The 14,392-nt window shown below is 45.3% G+C and overlaps 1 protein-coding gene across 2 annotated transcripts in view; it reads right to left on the bottom strand.

The window, feature by feature from the left end:
* The window catches only part of LOC126195036 (cadherin-99C), a 643,316-nt gene that overhangs the window by 363,517 nt on the left and 265,407 nt on the right, over window positions 1–14,392 (bottom strand). For both annotated transcript variants that reach the window (XM_049933479.1, XM_049933480.1), the window contains exon 2: window positions 11,001–11,128. In XM_049933479.1, coding sequence (XP_049789436.1) covers window positions 11,001–11,097 — 97 coding nt within the window. In that variant the 5' untranslated portion in view covers window positions 11,098–11,128. The remainder of the gene's footprint in view (window positions 1–11,000; window positions 11,129–14,392) is intronic.

Below are 14,392 nucleotides of genomic sequence, written 5' to 3'. Positions count from 1 at the left end.
TGGCTCTTCAGTGTATTTTATACAGGGTGTTACAAAAAGGTACGGCCAAACTTTCAGGCAACATTCATCACACACAAATACAGAAAAGATGTTATGCGGACATGTGTCCGGAAACGCTTAATTTCCATGTTAGAGCTCATTTTAGTTTCGTCAGTATGCACTGTACTTCCTCGATTCACCGCCAGTTGGCCCAATGAATGAAGGTAATGTTGACTTCGGTGCTTGTGTTGACATGCGACTCATTGCTCTACAGTGCTAGCATCAAGCACATCAGTACGTAGCATCAACAGGTTAGTGTCCAACACGAGCGTGGTTTTGCACTCAGTGTAATGTTTACAAATGCGGAGTTGGCAGATGCCCATTTGATGTATGGATTAGCACGGGGCAATAGCCGTGGCGCGGTACGTTTGTATCGAGACAGATTTCGAGAACGAAGGTCTCCCGACAGGAAGACGTTCGAAGCAACTGATCGGCGTCTTAGGGAGCACGGAACATTCCAGCCTGTGACTCACGACTGGGGAACACCTAGAACGACGAGGACACCTGCAATGGACGAGGCAATTCTTCGTGCAGTTGACGATAACCCTAATGTACAGCGTGTGCAGGCACTATCAGCAGCTGATTGGCCTCGACGGGTACACTTCTGCGAATGGTTCATCCAACAATGTGTCAATCCTCATTTCAGTGCAAATGTTCTCTTTACGGATGAGGCTTCATTCCAACGTGATCAAATTGTAAATTTTCACAATCAACATGTGTGGGCTGACGAGAATTCGCACGCAATTGTGCAATCACGTCATCAACACAGATTTTCTGTGAACGTTTGGGCAGGCATTGTTGGTGATGTCTTGATTGGGCCCCACGTTTTTCCACCTACGCTCAATGGAGCACGTTATCATGATTTCATACGGTATACTCTACCTGTGCTGCTAGAACATGTGCCTTTACAAGTACGACACAACATGTGGTTCGTGCACGATGGAGCTCCTGCAGAGTTCAGTCGAAGTGTTCGTACGCTTCTCAACAACAGATTCGGTGACCGATGGATTGGTAGAGGCGGACCAATTCCATAGCCTCCACGCTCTCCTGACCTCAGCCCTCTTGACTTCCATTTATGGGGGCATTTGAAAGCTATTGTCTACGCAACCCCGGTACCAAATGTAGAGACTCTTCGTGCTCGTATTGTGGACGGCTGTGATACAATACGCCATTCTCCAGGGATGCATCAGCACATCAGGGATTCCATGCGACGGAGGGTGGATGCATGTATCCTCGCTAACGGAGGACATTTGAACATTTCCTGTAACAAAGTGTTTGAAGTCACGCTGGTACGTTCTGTTGCTGTGTGTTTCCATTCCATGATTAATGTGATTTGAAGAGAAGTAATAAAATGAGCTCTAACATGGAAAGTAAGCGTTTCAGGACACATGTCCACATAACATATTTTCTTTCTTTGTGTGTGAGAAATGTTTCGGCCGTACCTTTTTGTAACACCCTGTATGCTGATATATTAATGATAATATAAATCCTAGTATCAACATCAGGAAAATTACGACCATTCCGTCGGTCTGTGTCAGAGGGCAAAATTAGTATCAATAAATTACATACCTACAATATCTATGTTTGTCATAGTATGTGTGGTGCAGTATGGTTCACACCTAGACGTAAAATATTTGCAGCAAACATTTGGTTCTCACACCTTAGCACTGTGTTACGAAGTACAAAAAGAGATATGTGAACTAGAAGTGCAAGCTTTTCGAACTGTAGCTTCTTCTTCCCTTCAGTGTACCTTCTAAAATAGCCATCCGTAATGACTGTCTTCTTAGCCTCCCATCTAGGATTCGTATCCCTCTAAAATCTAAGGAGCGAGGCTGAGGAAGACGTCACAGCGGTGAAACAGACACTAGACTCGCGTTCGGGAGAACGACGCTTCAAACCCCTGTCCAGCCATCCAGCTCTTCCGTGATTTCCCTAAACTGTACCTGGAAATTGTCTCTGTAAGGACACAGTGTTTCCCTTCCTCGTCTAATCCGAGTCCGCACTGTCTCTAACGGCCTCAGTGTCGACAGCAGGTCTAGCTCTAATCTTGGTTCCTTCTTTAAAACTCCTACTAATATTCGTCTTTCTTCACAAACTCTCATTAATACTTCTTCACTCTTCGTCCTTCCTAGCCGCCCACATCTCAACGGACTTGTTTCACTATCCGTACAACTCCACACAGTGCCTTTACCCTGTCTCTCTTCTACCTCCACATTTATACTCCCCGTTTTCCCATTCCACTTGCAAATGGTTCGCGGAAGGAAAACTTCTTGGCAAGCCTCCGTGTGAGCTGGAATCTTTCATGGCCCCTCTGCGAGATATGTGTAGGAGGAAGCTACACATTAGTTGTCTTCCACGAATCTACGCCCTCGTGCAGAGCGCCTCTCTCGCGGCGTCTGTCGCTGGATTTGCACGAGCTCCTCCGTGACGTTTTCGCGCTTACTAAACGAATCCGTAACGAAAAGCGCTTCTCTTCTTTGGATCTTCTGTACTTCCTCCATCAATCCTATTTCGTACAGATCCAAGACTGACAAACAATATTCAAGAATTATTGCTCGATTCAGGGTTTCGTAAGTTACCTTATCTGTCGGTAGACTACATTTCCTAAGTTTCCAATTAATGTCAGACTCGCATCTGCCTTAACTGTGGTAAGTTTAATGTCGTCTTTCCATTTTAAATCGCTCCGTACCCATAATCCTAGATATTTTATGGCCGTAACTTAACCCACTGACTGTTATGCAATCGTGTAATCGTGAAACAATGAATATTTCTGCCTATTTATGAGCGAAGTGTTACTTTAGTTTATGACGACGGTGAACTTCCAAACCCTGTTTGAAGCGTCGATCTTCTACAGATCTTCCTGCATTTTGCATTAATTTTCAAGCGTTGTGGCTTCTCTTTATATAGAAGCATCATCCGAGAAAAGCCTCATGGAGCTTCCGACGCTTTCCACTTGGTCATTTACATACCAGCGGAAAACTGCTACTACTGGAGCACAGTCCGCAGCTCGTGGTCGTGCGGTAGCGTTCTCGCTTCCCGCGCCCGGGTTCGATTCCCGGCGGGGTCAGGGATTTTCTCTGCCTCATGATGACAGGGTGTTGTGTGCTGTCCTTAGGTTAGTTAGGTTTAAGTAGTTCTAAGTTCTAGGGGACTGATGACCATAGATGTTAAGTCCCATAGTACTCAGAGCCATTTGAACCATTTGAAGCACCTGTTTCCTTAAAAGACTGTGACTGAAAAGCGGGGTACCAGCTGCCTCATTTCACTTTCCTCAATATCTTTAAAATTTTTCCCAAAAACTTTGGGATGCAGACATATTTGCGCTTTTTTTTTTTACATGCAACTCATCTCAAAGTCCAACAAGCTCCCCTAATTGTAATTCGTTCACACCCACTAGTGCATCGCTAAGTCTCTCATACTCATCCACTCCCATCTGCCATTTTCACTCACTCATTCAGGCTCCTTGTTCTTTCTCATCGCTAATGTATATTTCCTTACTTCCTACTGCTGATGTCTGTTCTCACTGGCGCTAATATGTTCCAAAACGACGCGCATAAAAAGGCATTTTCCGGTGTTATAGCTCGAGTTCTAGTGGTGCTAAAAAGGTAGTAGCAACTGTTTTGGATAACCATTGGGCCAGGGACCATTTGTATGCCCAATATAAGGATCGTCTTAGTGTAGCTATCCAGCAGCACAGGGACAAAGTATGAATGTTGCACACTTTCTCCGCTGAAACAAAAGGAGCATATCGATTGGTTGTTTTTGCAGTTGATGTGGTCTATGGTGGGCCTGACGGACTTAAAGGAGGCGCCGTTAGTTCATGGACAGTTCCTAGAAAAACCAAACAAAAAATTTTTTTCACAAAAGACAAGAGGTTCAAACTTACCCTAGTTCTACACGTAAAATTCGGTACGGGGCGAAGTATAAATAATAAATCGCAGTACATTGCTTAAATTTTAAAAGTATGTTCTCTAAGCATTTATCCAGAAGGAACCATCTACCTGTTTCCAAAAAAGTGTTATTAGGTATCGAGAAACACCCCATAAACTTAGTTTTTAGTTACCAAACCTCAGCCCTGTATTCTGAAGCGGCTATGCACAAAAATGGCTGTAACTTTTACGATGATTTTCTAAGATCCCGGTCTTGAATAAACTTGAAAATTTTCCTCATATCTTTATCCGGTTCCGAGGTATAGAGGTTCAAAGTTACCATACACGTAACACAGTTACCTATACGTAAAATACGTACGCAAAATCCAGTGTGAGGTAAAACCGTAGTTTATGAAGTGATGTAGTACGGTCAAATATGCTGTAAAGTGTCTCAGTTATAATCTGGAAACCACATGGTGTAGTACTGAAGTAGATGCAAAATATTTTTGCAAGTAAAATCCGGGATGAGGTGTAAAGTTAGGTTTGCGTTACTTCAGTTTCACATAACTTATCCATCTAAATTTTATTGACCAATACATATCTTTTCATATGAGTTACAGGCTCTGCTGCAGCAGGGAACAGAAGGAAACGAGCGGATGAATGCTCCTAGCGGAGCACAAAAGTGCGAATAGGTTCCTGTTTATTTAAGAGACTCTGAAAATCAGAGTAGCAGCTGCCTCATTTTTTTCCTTTCTTTGCACATTTAAAAATTTTCCCAAACATTTTGACATGAGAACATATTCGCGCTTTTTTATGTTGAGGGAGCAGAAGACAGTGGCAGTGGCAAAGAGACGGAAAATACTGGAAGATAGTAGACAGTAGTTGTGTCATAGAAAGAGCGAAGGAGACAATGACAGCATGGAAGAAAGAGAGACAGTGGAACATAGTTGATAGAACAGCGCTAGGAAAAGAGAGAAGGAGGCAACGATAGGGTGCGGGAGAGAGGAATAAAAAGAATCAAAAAGTAGAAGTAGGTGAGAGCAAGTGCTAAAGACAGACAGACAGAGTATATGGCAATGATAACGAGGAAGAGAGAGATAGTGACAGAAGAGACCGAAGCAGCGGGAAGGAAGGAATGAGAAATAAGCATTAAGAGAGAGCAAGAGGGAGACAATGGAAGTGAGATGAGATTGCAGAAATAGGACAGAACGGACTATGGGTGTGGCACAGAAGACAACGACAGAGAGACACAGAGAGTCAGTGACAACGAGTTGGGCTGAATGAGTGAGTGAGAAAGGGGAACTGGGAATGGATGGGTATGAGCGACATACTGCGAACGATTAGAAGGTCGGAGTGAGATACAGTTACGGGAGGTTGACGGAGTTTGAGGTAAACCGCACATTAAAAAAAAAAAAAAAAGCGCGAATATTTTCGCTTGCCAAAACTTTTGGGAAACATTTTAAAAATGCTGAGGAAGGTGGAATGGGGCAGCTGGTACCCGAGTTTTCAATCGGAGATTTTTAAGTAAACAGGGATATTTCGCATTTTTTGTGCTCCGATAGGAGCATTTTTCCGCTGGTGTATGTATGTTCAATATCTCCCCCTAAACAACAGCGCCGATTTGAATTAAACTTGATACACATATCACTATCTTGAGCGAATCGCTGTGGAGGTGAGAGAACTACCTGCCTATGAGAGGAGCTGATTTCGCAGACGTTAATCATCCGGTACTTAAGAATGAGAGCTCTTAGTGACCTGCAGCAATTTTTATACGTAATTTCAAGTCCTTATAAATGCTTTTACTCTCTGACAACCGCCACAAAATGATGAAAAGAAAAAAGTTTATGTCTTATTACATTTTCGCTGTTCGTGCAGTAAACCTGCCGGATCAGGCCCGATGTTTTAATTTGTTACTTCTTTACTACTAATTGAAGTCGCGACACATTTTTCAAACACTATGTCACTGTACAACACACAGTTCAGAAGACATGACGTCATAGGGTTTGAGCTGCGTGATGTGGAATCTGAGGACGAAATTCTCTACAGATAGCGGTAAAATATATGCACAAATGTATGTGAACTGTGTTTAATATAAATGAAATGCACTGACATGTGCAAAGCCGTAGGTGGAAAGCTGTTCCTTAAACCCCTGGATCGATTTCACCCAAACGTGAGACACATATTACTATCTGGAAAGACATACTGGGGGAGGGTGGTGGTAAGAACCAGCGACCTGCTATTGTGATAGGGGCGATGACGTGGAGAGAGAGACGGAGAGAGGAAGAGATTAAAAGGAGTGAGGAGAAGATGTAGGGAGAGGAGGAGGTGGAGTCATAGTGGAGGGGGCAGAAGTTGCAGGAGAAGGACAGAGGGAGCAGGAGAAGATGAGCAGAGGGGGCAGGAGCAGAAGGACAGCAGAGGGAGACACAGTTGGAGGCAGACAGTGGACAGAGAGAGGGGGGAAACGTGGACAGGGCGGAGGAGATGGGAAGGAGGAGGTGACCTGAAAACTTGCAGTAACAACACCGGGTACTCAGCTAGTAATTCTATGTTCCTCGTGTCAGCACTCGCCGAAACCAGTTTAGGGAGAGCAAATAAGGACTTTATGCAAAATCAGGCGCACAAGTGTCACAGCGACGTTCACACATTTGTTTTAACAAGAAAACATTTTCTTCGTATTGCTAGTCTACATTTATATTCTCTTTAGACTTACTAGTGTCAGACATTTTGTTGCCCACACAAGAAAACTTATTCGCTAGTTTCATTTCCCGTTGATGCCCCAGCATCACCTGACTGAAGCCCCACGACCCTTCTCTTGCTTGTAATGAGGGTCGCTTTATGACCTGCATTCCAGATGCTGTCAAGTCTGCTGGAGCTGTCAACGAAATGCCGAGTACCACTGCCGTGCTCGTGAGCACGTACCGTGCCGTCGCAATGCGCTCGCTTCAGGGCCGAGGGCGCAGGGGCGTCGTGACGTCACGCAGGCGCGGCAGTCGCAACCTCGGCATTTCCTTGTGCGGACGTGACGTCAGATCCTGGCGTCGTCTTTCACCTTCCGCAGGAGCGCCCCTCGGTTCCGTCCCGCCGCTACCGACGTACCCGAGCATTCCTGAGCCGACGCCACAAGTAATATCTACTGGCGACCGCACCTTCGCACCACGTATTCCACATGTGCCACATACCGATTCTCGCTTCCTGATCCAGAAAACCGTACTGAATACTAGTACGTCCGTGACTTCCGGCCCTCGCTTCTTATGCCACCCGTTACAAGAAGGCTCCGTTGACCACACGTTTACACTGGAACGTGTAAAATGCAACCCCCATGACAGGCTCTCATTACACAACCGTAGCTCAAGTCCCGCGCTAAGCTCCTAGTAACTGACACCCACGAAGCTCTTTCGCTGCGCAGCCATCGACCTTCGTCAGGAGCAGATCATTAGCCTCCGGCACTGCACAGCCATTTTCATTCTGAGCATTATCTCTATCTAATAAACGGATTTTGTATTTTTTAATCTCTTTTTTAACGTCGGATGTTACAAATTCCCTTGACGAATTAAAATGCCGATGTTGCCTCACGTCGATAGTGCTGCTGTCCTCCCTCATTCGAAAAATGAAATCAGGAATAAACAAGAAAAATTTAGTGCGCTTAATATTCCACACCGTACTGTACTTGCTCTGCTCACCAGCCCCGCTTGTCCGTCGCTTCTATGAGAACGAATCCTCCAGTCGACCTTACACCTCCGCAGTCTGCACTCGCGCACCACGACAGCGGGTCCCCCCCCCCCCCTTCTCCCTCCCTTCGCTGCGTCACTGTCTGTCTCCTTCTCGACCCTCCACCTACCCCTACAGTGGCTAGCCTCCACCCCACCGATATTCCAGACTCTGTATGTGTATGCCAAACCAACTCTTCCCACGACTTCTCCGTGTACTCCCAGCCCAATGCCCGCAACACTTTTTTTCCGTAATTGATGGAAACATCGTCAATATTTTTTAGCGTCAACCCTCGAGAAAAATCGGACTAAAAACTATTAAATATTGATTCCTAGTCCCATACAGATAATCCCGAACATTGCTCAATGTTAATTTTTAATAGTAATGAAAATACTTGTACGATTTAAAAAGAAAACTTGGGGCGCTTGCAATAGATAATAGGAAGCGAACAATTCACACGTCAGTTTATGAAAAAGGCAGGTGCTGACAGCTGTGAATACTACCGAACCACCGTTAGTAAATCATGCCTAGAAAATACTCGACAGAAGAGTTGAAAAACTGGTAGAAGACGACCTACGGAAAATCAGTTTGGGTTGCAGGGAAATCCGAGAACAGACGAGGCAATACTGTCCCTACGATTTATCTTAGAATACATGTGAAACAAACGCAACCTTACTTTTATAGAATTTGTAGATTTAGTGAAAGCTTTTGACAATGTTGAGAGGAATACACTCTTGTCAAATTCTGGAGGTAGGAAGGATAAAATACGGGCACCGCAAGGTTCTTCCGAATTTGTACGAAAACGATACTGTAAGCGTAAAAGCTGAAGAATATGAAAGGGAAACTGCACTTGAGAAGGGGGTGGAAGATGGTTATAGCTTATTCGCGATGCTATTTAAGTTGTACATTGAGCTAGCAGTAAAAGAAACCACAGAAAAATTTGAAGAGGTAGATAAAGTTCAGGGGCAAAAGGTAACAGCTTTGAGGTTTTCCAATGACATTGCAATTTTGTCTAATACAGCGAAGGAGTTGGAAGACAAATTAAGTCGAATGGTTAGCCTCTCGAAGAGTCGTAATAAGACGAATATTTATGAACTTAAAACAACGGTAATGGAACGTAGTCGAATTACGTCAGAGGGAATTAGATTAGTGAATGAAACACGAAAAGCAAAGGATGAGTGTCGCTATTTGGGCAGTAAAATAACTGATGACGGACGAAGTAAGACTATAAACGTAGATGGGCATTAGCGAAAATAGAACTTCCGGAGACGTAGAATTTCTAGACGTCCAACATAAATATAAGTGTTAGGAAGTGTTTCATACGGGCGTGTGTCTGGAGTGTAGTCTGGTACGGAAGTTAGACGTGCGCCGGCAAGCAGTTGAGACAAGAAGAGAGTGGAAAGTATGAACTGCAGAAGAATGCTTGAGATCGGATGGGTAGACTGCCGAGGTGCTCGATGAGATTTATAACGGAACATGAGTAAAAGAAGGGACAGGTTGGTAGAAGACGTCCACAGGCATCGGCGAATCGTGAGTGCCGTAATGGAAGGAACGGGAGGATCGGCGGTAAAAACTGTGCACGTTGACAAAGTAAGCGAGTTCAAATGGGTGGGGGATGCATGTGTCACACCAGTCCTCGGAATTGTATATAATTCAAATAAAAGTCAAAGAAGCAAGTTGGTATTAGCTGGAATCGCCCCAGCTATTTCTCGATTACAACACTCCTGCACTGCACATCTCTTACCAGGTGTAGAAGTATGAAACCGGACTTTCCCTGTAGACGGTCAGTGTAGGGTCCGTGAGACGGCGTCTGCAGCGCCAGCTGCTTCCTGTGACGGCTGACGACGAATGTCAACACACAGTAACCCAAGTTCCAAGTATCTGTATCTGTTTCAAACCCGTAAACATGTCGAGTTTTGTGCCTACGAACTACGATTTGCGGAGAGCGTTGGTTTCCTGTTATCATTTAAGAAAACTGCTGAAGAATCGCATCGAATGCTTGTCAAAGCTTCGGCGTCCACGCTCGTGGGAAAAAAAAATTCAAAAGTGGTGATTTTGACGTGAGAAACGACGAACGCGGGAAACCACCGAAAAAGTTCGAAGACAACGAATTGGAGACCTTATTGGATGAAGACGATACTTAAACTCAACAGGAATTCGCGGAACAATTGAATGTGACGCATAAAGCCGTTTGTCTTCGGTTGAAAGCTATGGGAAATATACAGAAAGTGGGAAAATGGGTTTCGCATGAACTAAACGAAAGACGGCAAGCAAATCGAAAGACCACTTGTGAAATGCTGTTCGCCAGATAAAAAGGAAAGTCGTTTCTCCATCGAATAGTGACAGGTGGTGAAAATGAATATATTTTGAGAATCTTAAGCGTCGTAATCCATGCGTGAATCCAGGTAAACCACAGACATCCATTGCAAGACGGTTCAAATGGCTCTGACCACTATGGGACTTAACTTCTCAGGTCATCAGTCCCCTAGAACTTAGAACTACTTAAACCTAACTAACCTGAGGACATCACACACATCCATGCCCGAGGCAGGATTCGAACCTGCGACCCTAGTGCTCGCGCGGTTCCAGACTGTAGCACCTAGAACCGCTCGGCCACCTCGGCCGGCCTCCACTGCAAGACCAATTCGCTTTGGAAAGAAGACAATGCTCTGTTTTTTATGGAAGAAGCGTGTCACCTATTATGAGCCGCTAAAACCTGGTGAAACCGTTAACACTGATCGCTACCAACAGCAAATGATCGATTTAAATCGAGCATTACGTGAAAAACGACCGGAATATGGACACAGGCAAAACAAACTCATATTACTCCGTGATAATGCCCCATGACGCACAGCGAAACGGGTCAGGCAAACGGTCGAGGCGTTCAGCTGGGAAATTCCAGGGCATGCGCCTTATTCTCCAGACTTGGCTCCGTCCGATTATCACCTATTTGCATCACTGGGACACGCTGTCGCTGAACAATGCTTCAGTTCGTATGAAAATGTACGCTAATGGCTCGCTGACTGGTTCGCTTCAAAAGAACCTGGCGGAGAGGTGGGAGAAACGTATAAGTAGCAATGGAAATTATTTTGAATAAAATATTGCTTATCAGTTTCAGGAAACAGACGTGTAATTCTTGCAACCAAATTCCGGTTTCATACTTCTACAGCTGGTAGTCTGTTCGAAGCAGTGCGCACTTAACAGCGCTCGAAAACGCTGTTTCGTCGGAAAAGTGGGTCGCAATACTGCAGGAAGCTGGCGCGCGGCGCTTATCTTTAATCGTAGAAGTGTGGTGCAAGTGGAAGGGAGCGGAGCAGTCCGTGAGGGTGGGACGCACACGTCCAGACGTGGCTGCGCGTGTGTACACACACACAGGCGTACCTGGTTTGGCGGAGGCTAAAGGCAGCAGGCAGGCGGCGAGGAGCGCGGCAAGCGCCCGCACCCGGGGTCGAACCCAGCACCGCGAGGAGGGCTGCATGCCGGCGGCGGCGGCGGCGGCGGCGGCAACCCTGGAACACAGCACGCGCTCTGTCAGCCGCTCTGCACACTACACGAGCTGCAACCTGCGAATCCACACATATTATCAAAAGGCGTCTATGTACGTACAGTATGTTCCAAATGTCCTTTTAAAACACTGGGTTCATTTCCACTAAACTTGGTACACGTGTAACTCACTGTCTCAGCAACCCGTCTACATCTACATCTACATGCCTACTCTGCAAATCACATTCAAGTGCCTGGCAGAGGGTTGATCGAACCACCTTTACAATTCTCTATTATTCCAATCTCGTATAGCGAGCTCTGATTTCCCTTATTTTATCGTAGTGATCGTTCCTCCCTATGTAGGTCAGTGTCAAGAAAATACGAAGTGCATTCAAGTTCTAAGACCTCCGATTTTTTTTCTAATTAACTACTCACCCGAAATCGATGAAACTGGCGTTACTTCTCGACGTAATCGCCCTGCAGACGTACACATTTTTCACAACGCTGACGCCACGATTCCATGGCAGCGGCGAAGGCTTCTTTAGGAGTCTGTTTTGACCACTGGAAAATCGCCGAGGCAATAGCAGCACGGCTGGTGAATGTGCGGCCACGGAGAGTGTCTTTCATTGTTGGAAAAAGCCAAAAGTCACTAGGAGCCAGGTCAGGTGAGTAGGGAGCATGAAGAAACACTTCAAAGTTGTTATCACGAAGAAACTGTTGCGTAACGTTAGCTCGATGTGCGGGTGCGTTGTCTCGGTGAAACAGCACACGCGCAGCCCTTCCCGGACGTTTTTGTTGCAGTGCAGGAAGGAATTTGTTCTTCAAAACATTTTCGTAGGATGCACCTGTTACCGTAGTGCCCTTTGGAATGCAATGGGTAAGGATTACGCCCTCGCTGTCCCAGAACATGGACACCTTCATTTTTTCAGCGCTGGCGGTTACCCGAAATTTTTTTGGTGGCGGTGAATCTGTGCGCTTCCATTGAGCTGACTGGCGCTTTGTTTCTGGATTGAAAAATGGCATCCACGTCTCATCCATTGTCACAACCGACGAAAAGAAAGTCCCATTCGTGCTGTCGTTGCACGTCAACATTGCTCGGCAACGTGCCACACGGGCAGCTGTGTGGTCGTCCGTCAGCATTCGTGGCACCCACCTGGATGACACTTTTCGCATTTTCAGGTCGTCATGCAGGATTGTGTGCACAGAACCCACAGAAATGCCAACTCTGGAGGCGATCTGTTCAACAGTCATTCGGCGATCCCCCAAAACAATTCTCTCCACTTTCTCGATCGTGCCGTCAGACCGGCTCGTGCGAGCCCGAGGTTGTTTCGGTTTGTTGTCCCACGATGTTCTGCCTTCACCCACGAACGCACTTTCGACACATCCGTAACTCCATCACCACATGTCTCCTTCAACTGTCGACGAATTTCAATTGGTTTCACACCACGCAAATTCAGAAAACGAATGATTGCACGCTGTTCAAGTAAGGAAAACGTCGCCATTTTAAGTATTTAAAACAGTTCTCATTCTCGCCGCTGGCGGTAAAATTCCATCTGTCGTACGGTGCTGCCATCTCTGGGACGTATTGACAATGAACGTGGCCTCATTTTAAAACAATGCGCATGTTTCTATCTCTTTCCAGTGTGGAGAAAAAAAATCGGAGGCCTTAGAACTTGAATGCACCTCGTATTTACGCATTCGGAGGAGAAAGTTGGTGATTGGAATTTCGTGAGAAGATTCCGTCGCAGCGAAAAACGCCTTTCTTTTAATGATTTCCAGCCAAAATCCTGTATCATTTCTGTGACACTCTCTCCCATATTTCGCGATAATACAAAACGTGCTGCCTTTCTTTGAACTTTTTCGATGTACTCCATCAGTCCTATATGGTAAGGACCCTACACCGCGCAGCAGTATCCTAAAAGAAGACGGGCAAGCGTAGTGTAGGATGTCTCCTTAGTAGGACTGTTACATTTGCTGCCAATAAAACGCAGTCTTTGGTTAGCCTTCTCCACAACATTTTCTATATATTACTACCAATTTAAGTTGTTCGTAATTGTAATACCTAGGTATTTAGTTGAATTTAAGGCTTTTAGATTAGACTGATTTATCGTGTAACCGAAGTTTAACGAGTTCCTTTTTTTAGCGCTAATGTCGATGACGTCACACTTTTCGTTATTTAGGGTCAACTGCCAAATTTCGCACCACTCAGATATCTTTTGTAAATTGTTTTGCAGTTTGTTTTGATCTTCTGATGACTTTATTAGTCGATAAACGACAGCGTCATCTGCAAACAATCGAAGACGGCTGCTCAGATTGTCTCCAAAATCGTTTATATAGATAAGGAACAACAAAGGGCCTATAACATTACCTTGGGGAACGCCTGAAATCACTTCTGTTTTACGCGATGACTTTCCGTCAGTTACTACGAACTGTGACCTCTCTGACAGGAAATCACAAATCCAGTCACATAACCGAGACGATATTCCATAAGCACGCAATTTTACTACGAGCCGCTTCTGTGCTACAGTGTCAAAAAGCTTCCGGAAACCCATGAATACGGTATCGATCTGATATCCCTTGTCAATAGCACTCAACACTTCGTGTGAATAAAGAGCTAGTTGTGTTTCACAGGAACGATGTTTTCTAAACCCATGTTGACTGTGTGTTCAAAATGGTTCGAATGGCTCTGAGCACTAGGCGACTTAACTTCTGAGGTCATCAGTCGCCTAGAACTTAGAACTAATTAAACCCAACTAACATAAGGACATCACTCACATCCATGCCCGAAGCAGGATTCGAACCTGCGACCGAAGCGGTCGCTCGGTTCCAGACTGTAGCGCCTAGAACCGCACGGCCACTCCGGCCGGCGACTGTGTGTCAGTAGACCCGTTTTCTTCGAAGTAATTCACAATGTTCGAACACAGTATATGTTCGAAACTCCTGCTGCATACCGACGTTAACGATATGGGCCTGTAATTTGATGGATTACTCCTACTACCTTTCTTGAATATTGGAGTGACCTGTGCAACTTTCCTGTCTTTGGGTACGGATCTTTCGTCGAGCGAACGGTTTTATATGATTGTTCAGTATGGAGCTAATCAAAGCGATTGGGATGGGGAAGAGAAATGACTGTGGTGCACGACGGTTAAGTACATTGATGCAATATTTCAGAATGAGGGCACAACAAACTTTATACATAATTTCAGACCTTTTAGAAACTTTTTCGTGCTGACAATCGCTTAACGATGGACGGCAATAAAGGTTGTCCTAGTACGTTTAGCACGTAGACA

The sequence above is a fragment of the Schistocerca nitens genome, chromosome 7 (assembly GCF_023898315.1).
Source record: "Schistocerca nitens isolate TAMUIC-IGC-003100 chromosome 7, iqSchNite1.1, whole genome shotgun sequence".
Classification (NCBI taxonomy): domain Eukaryota; kingdom Metazoa; phylum Arthropoda; class Insecta; order Orthoptera; family Acrididae; genus Schistocerca; species Schistocerca nitens.
Note: the sequence above shows the minus strand (reverse complement) of the source record. Positions and strands in the feature narration are given on the sequence as shown.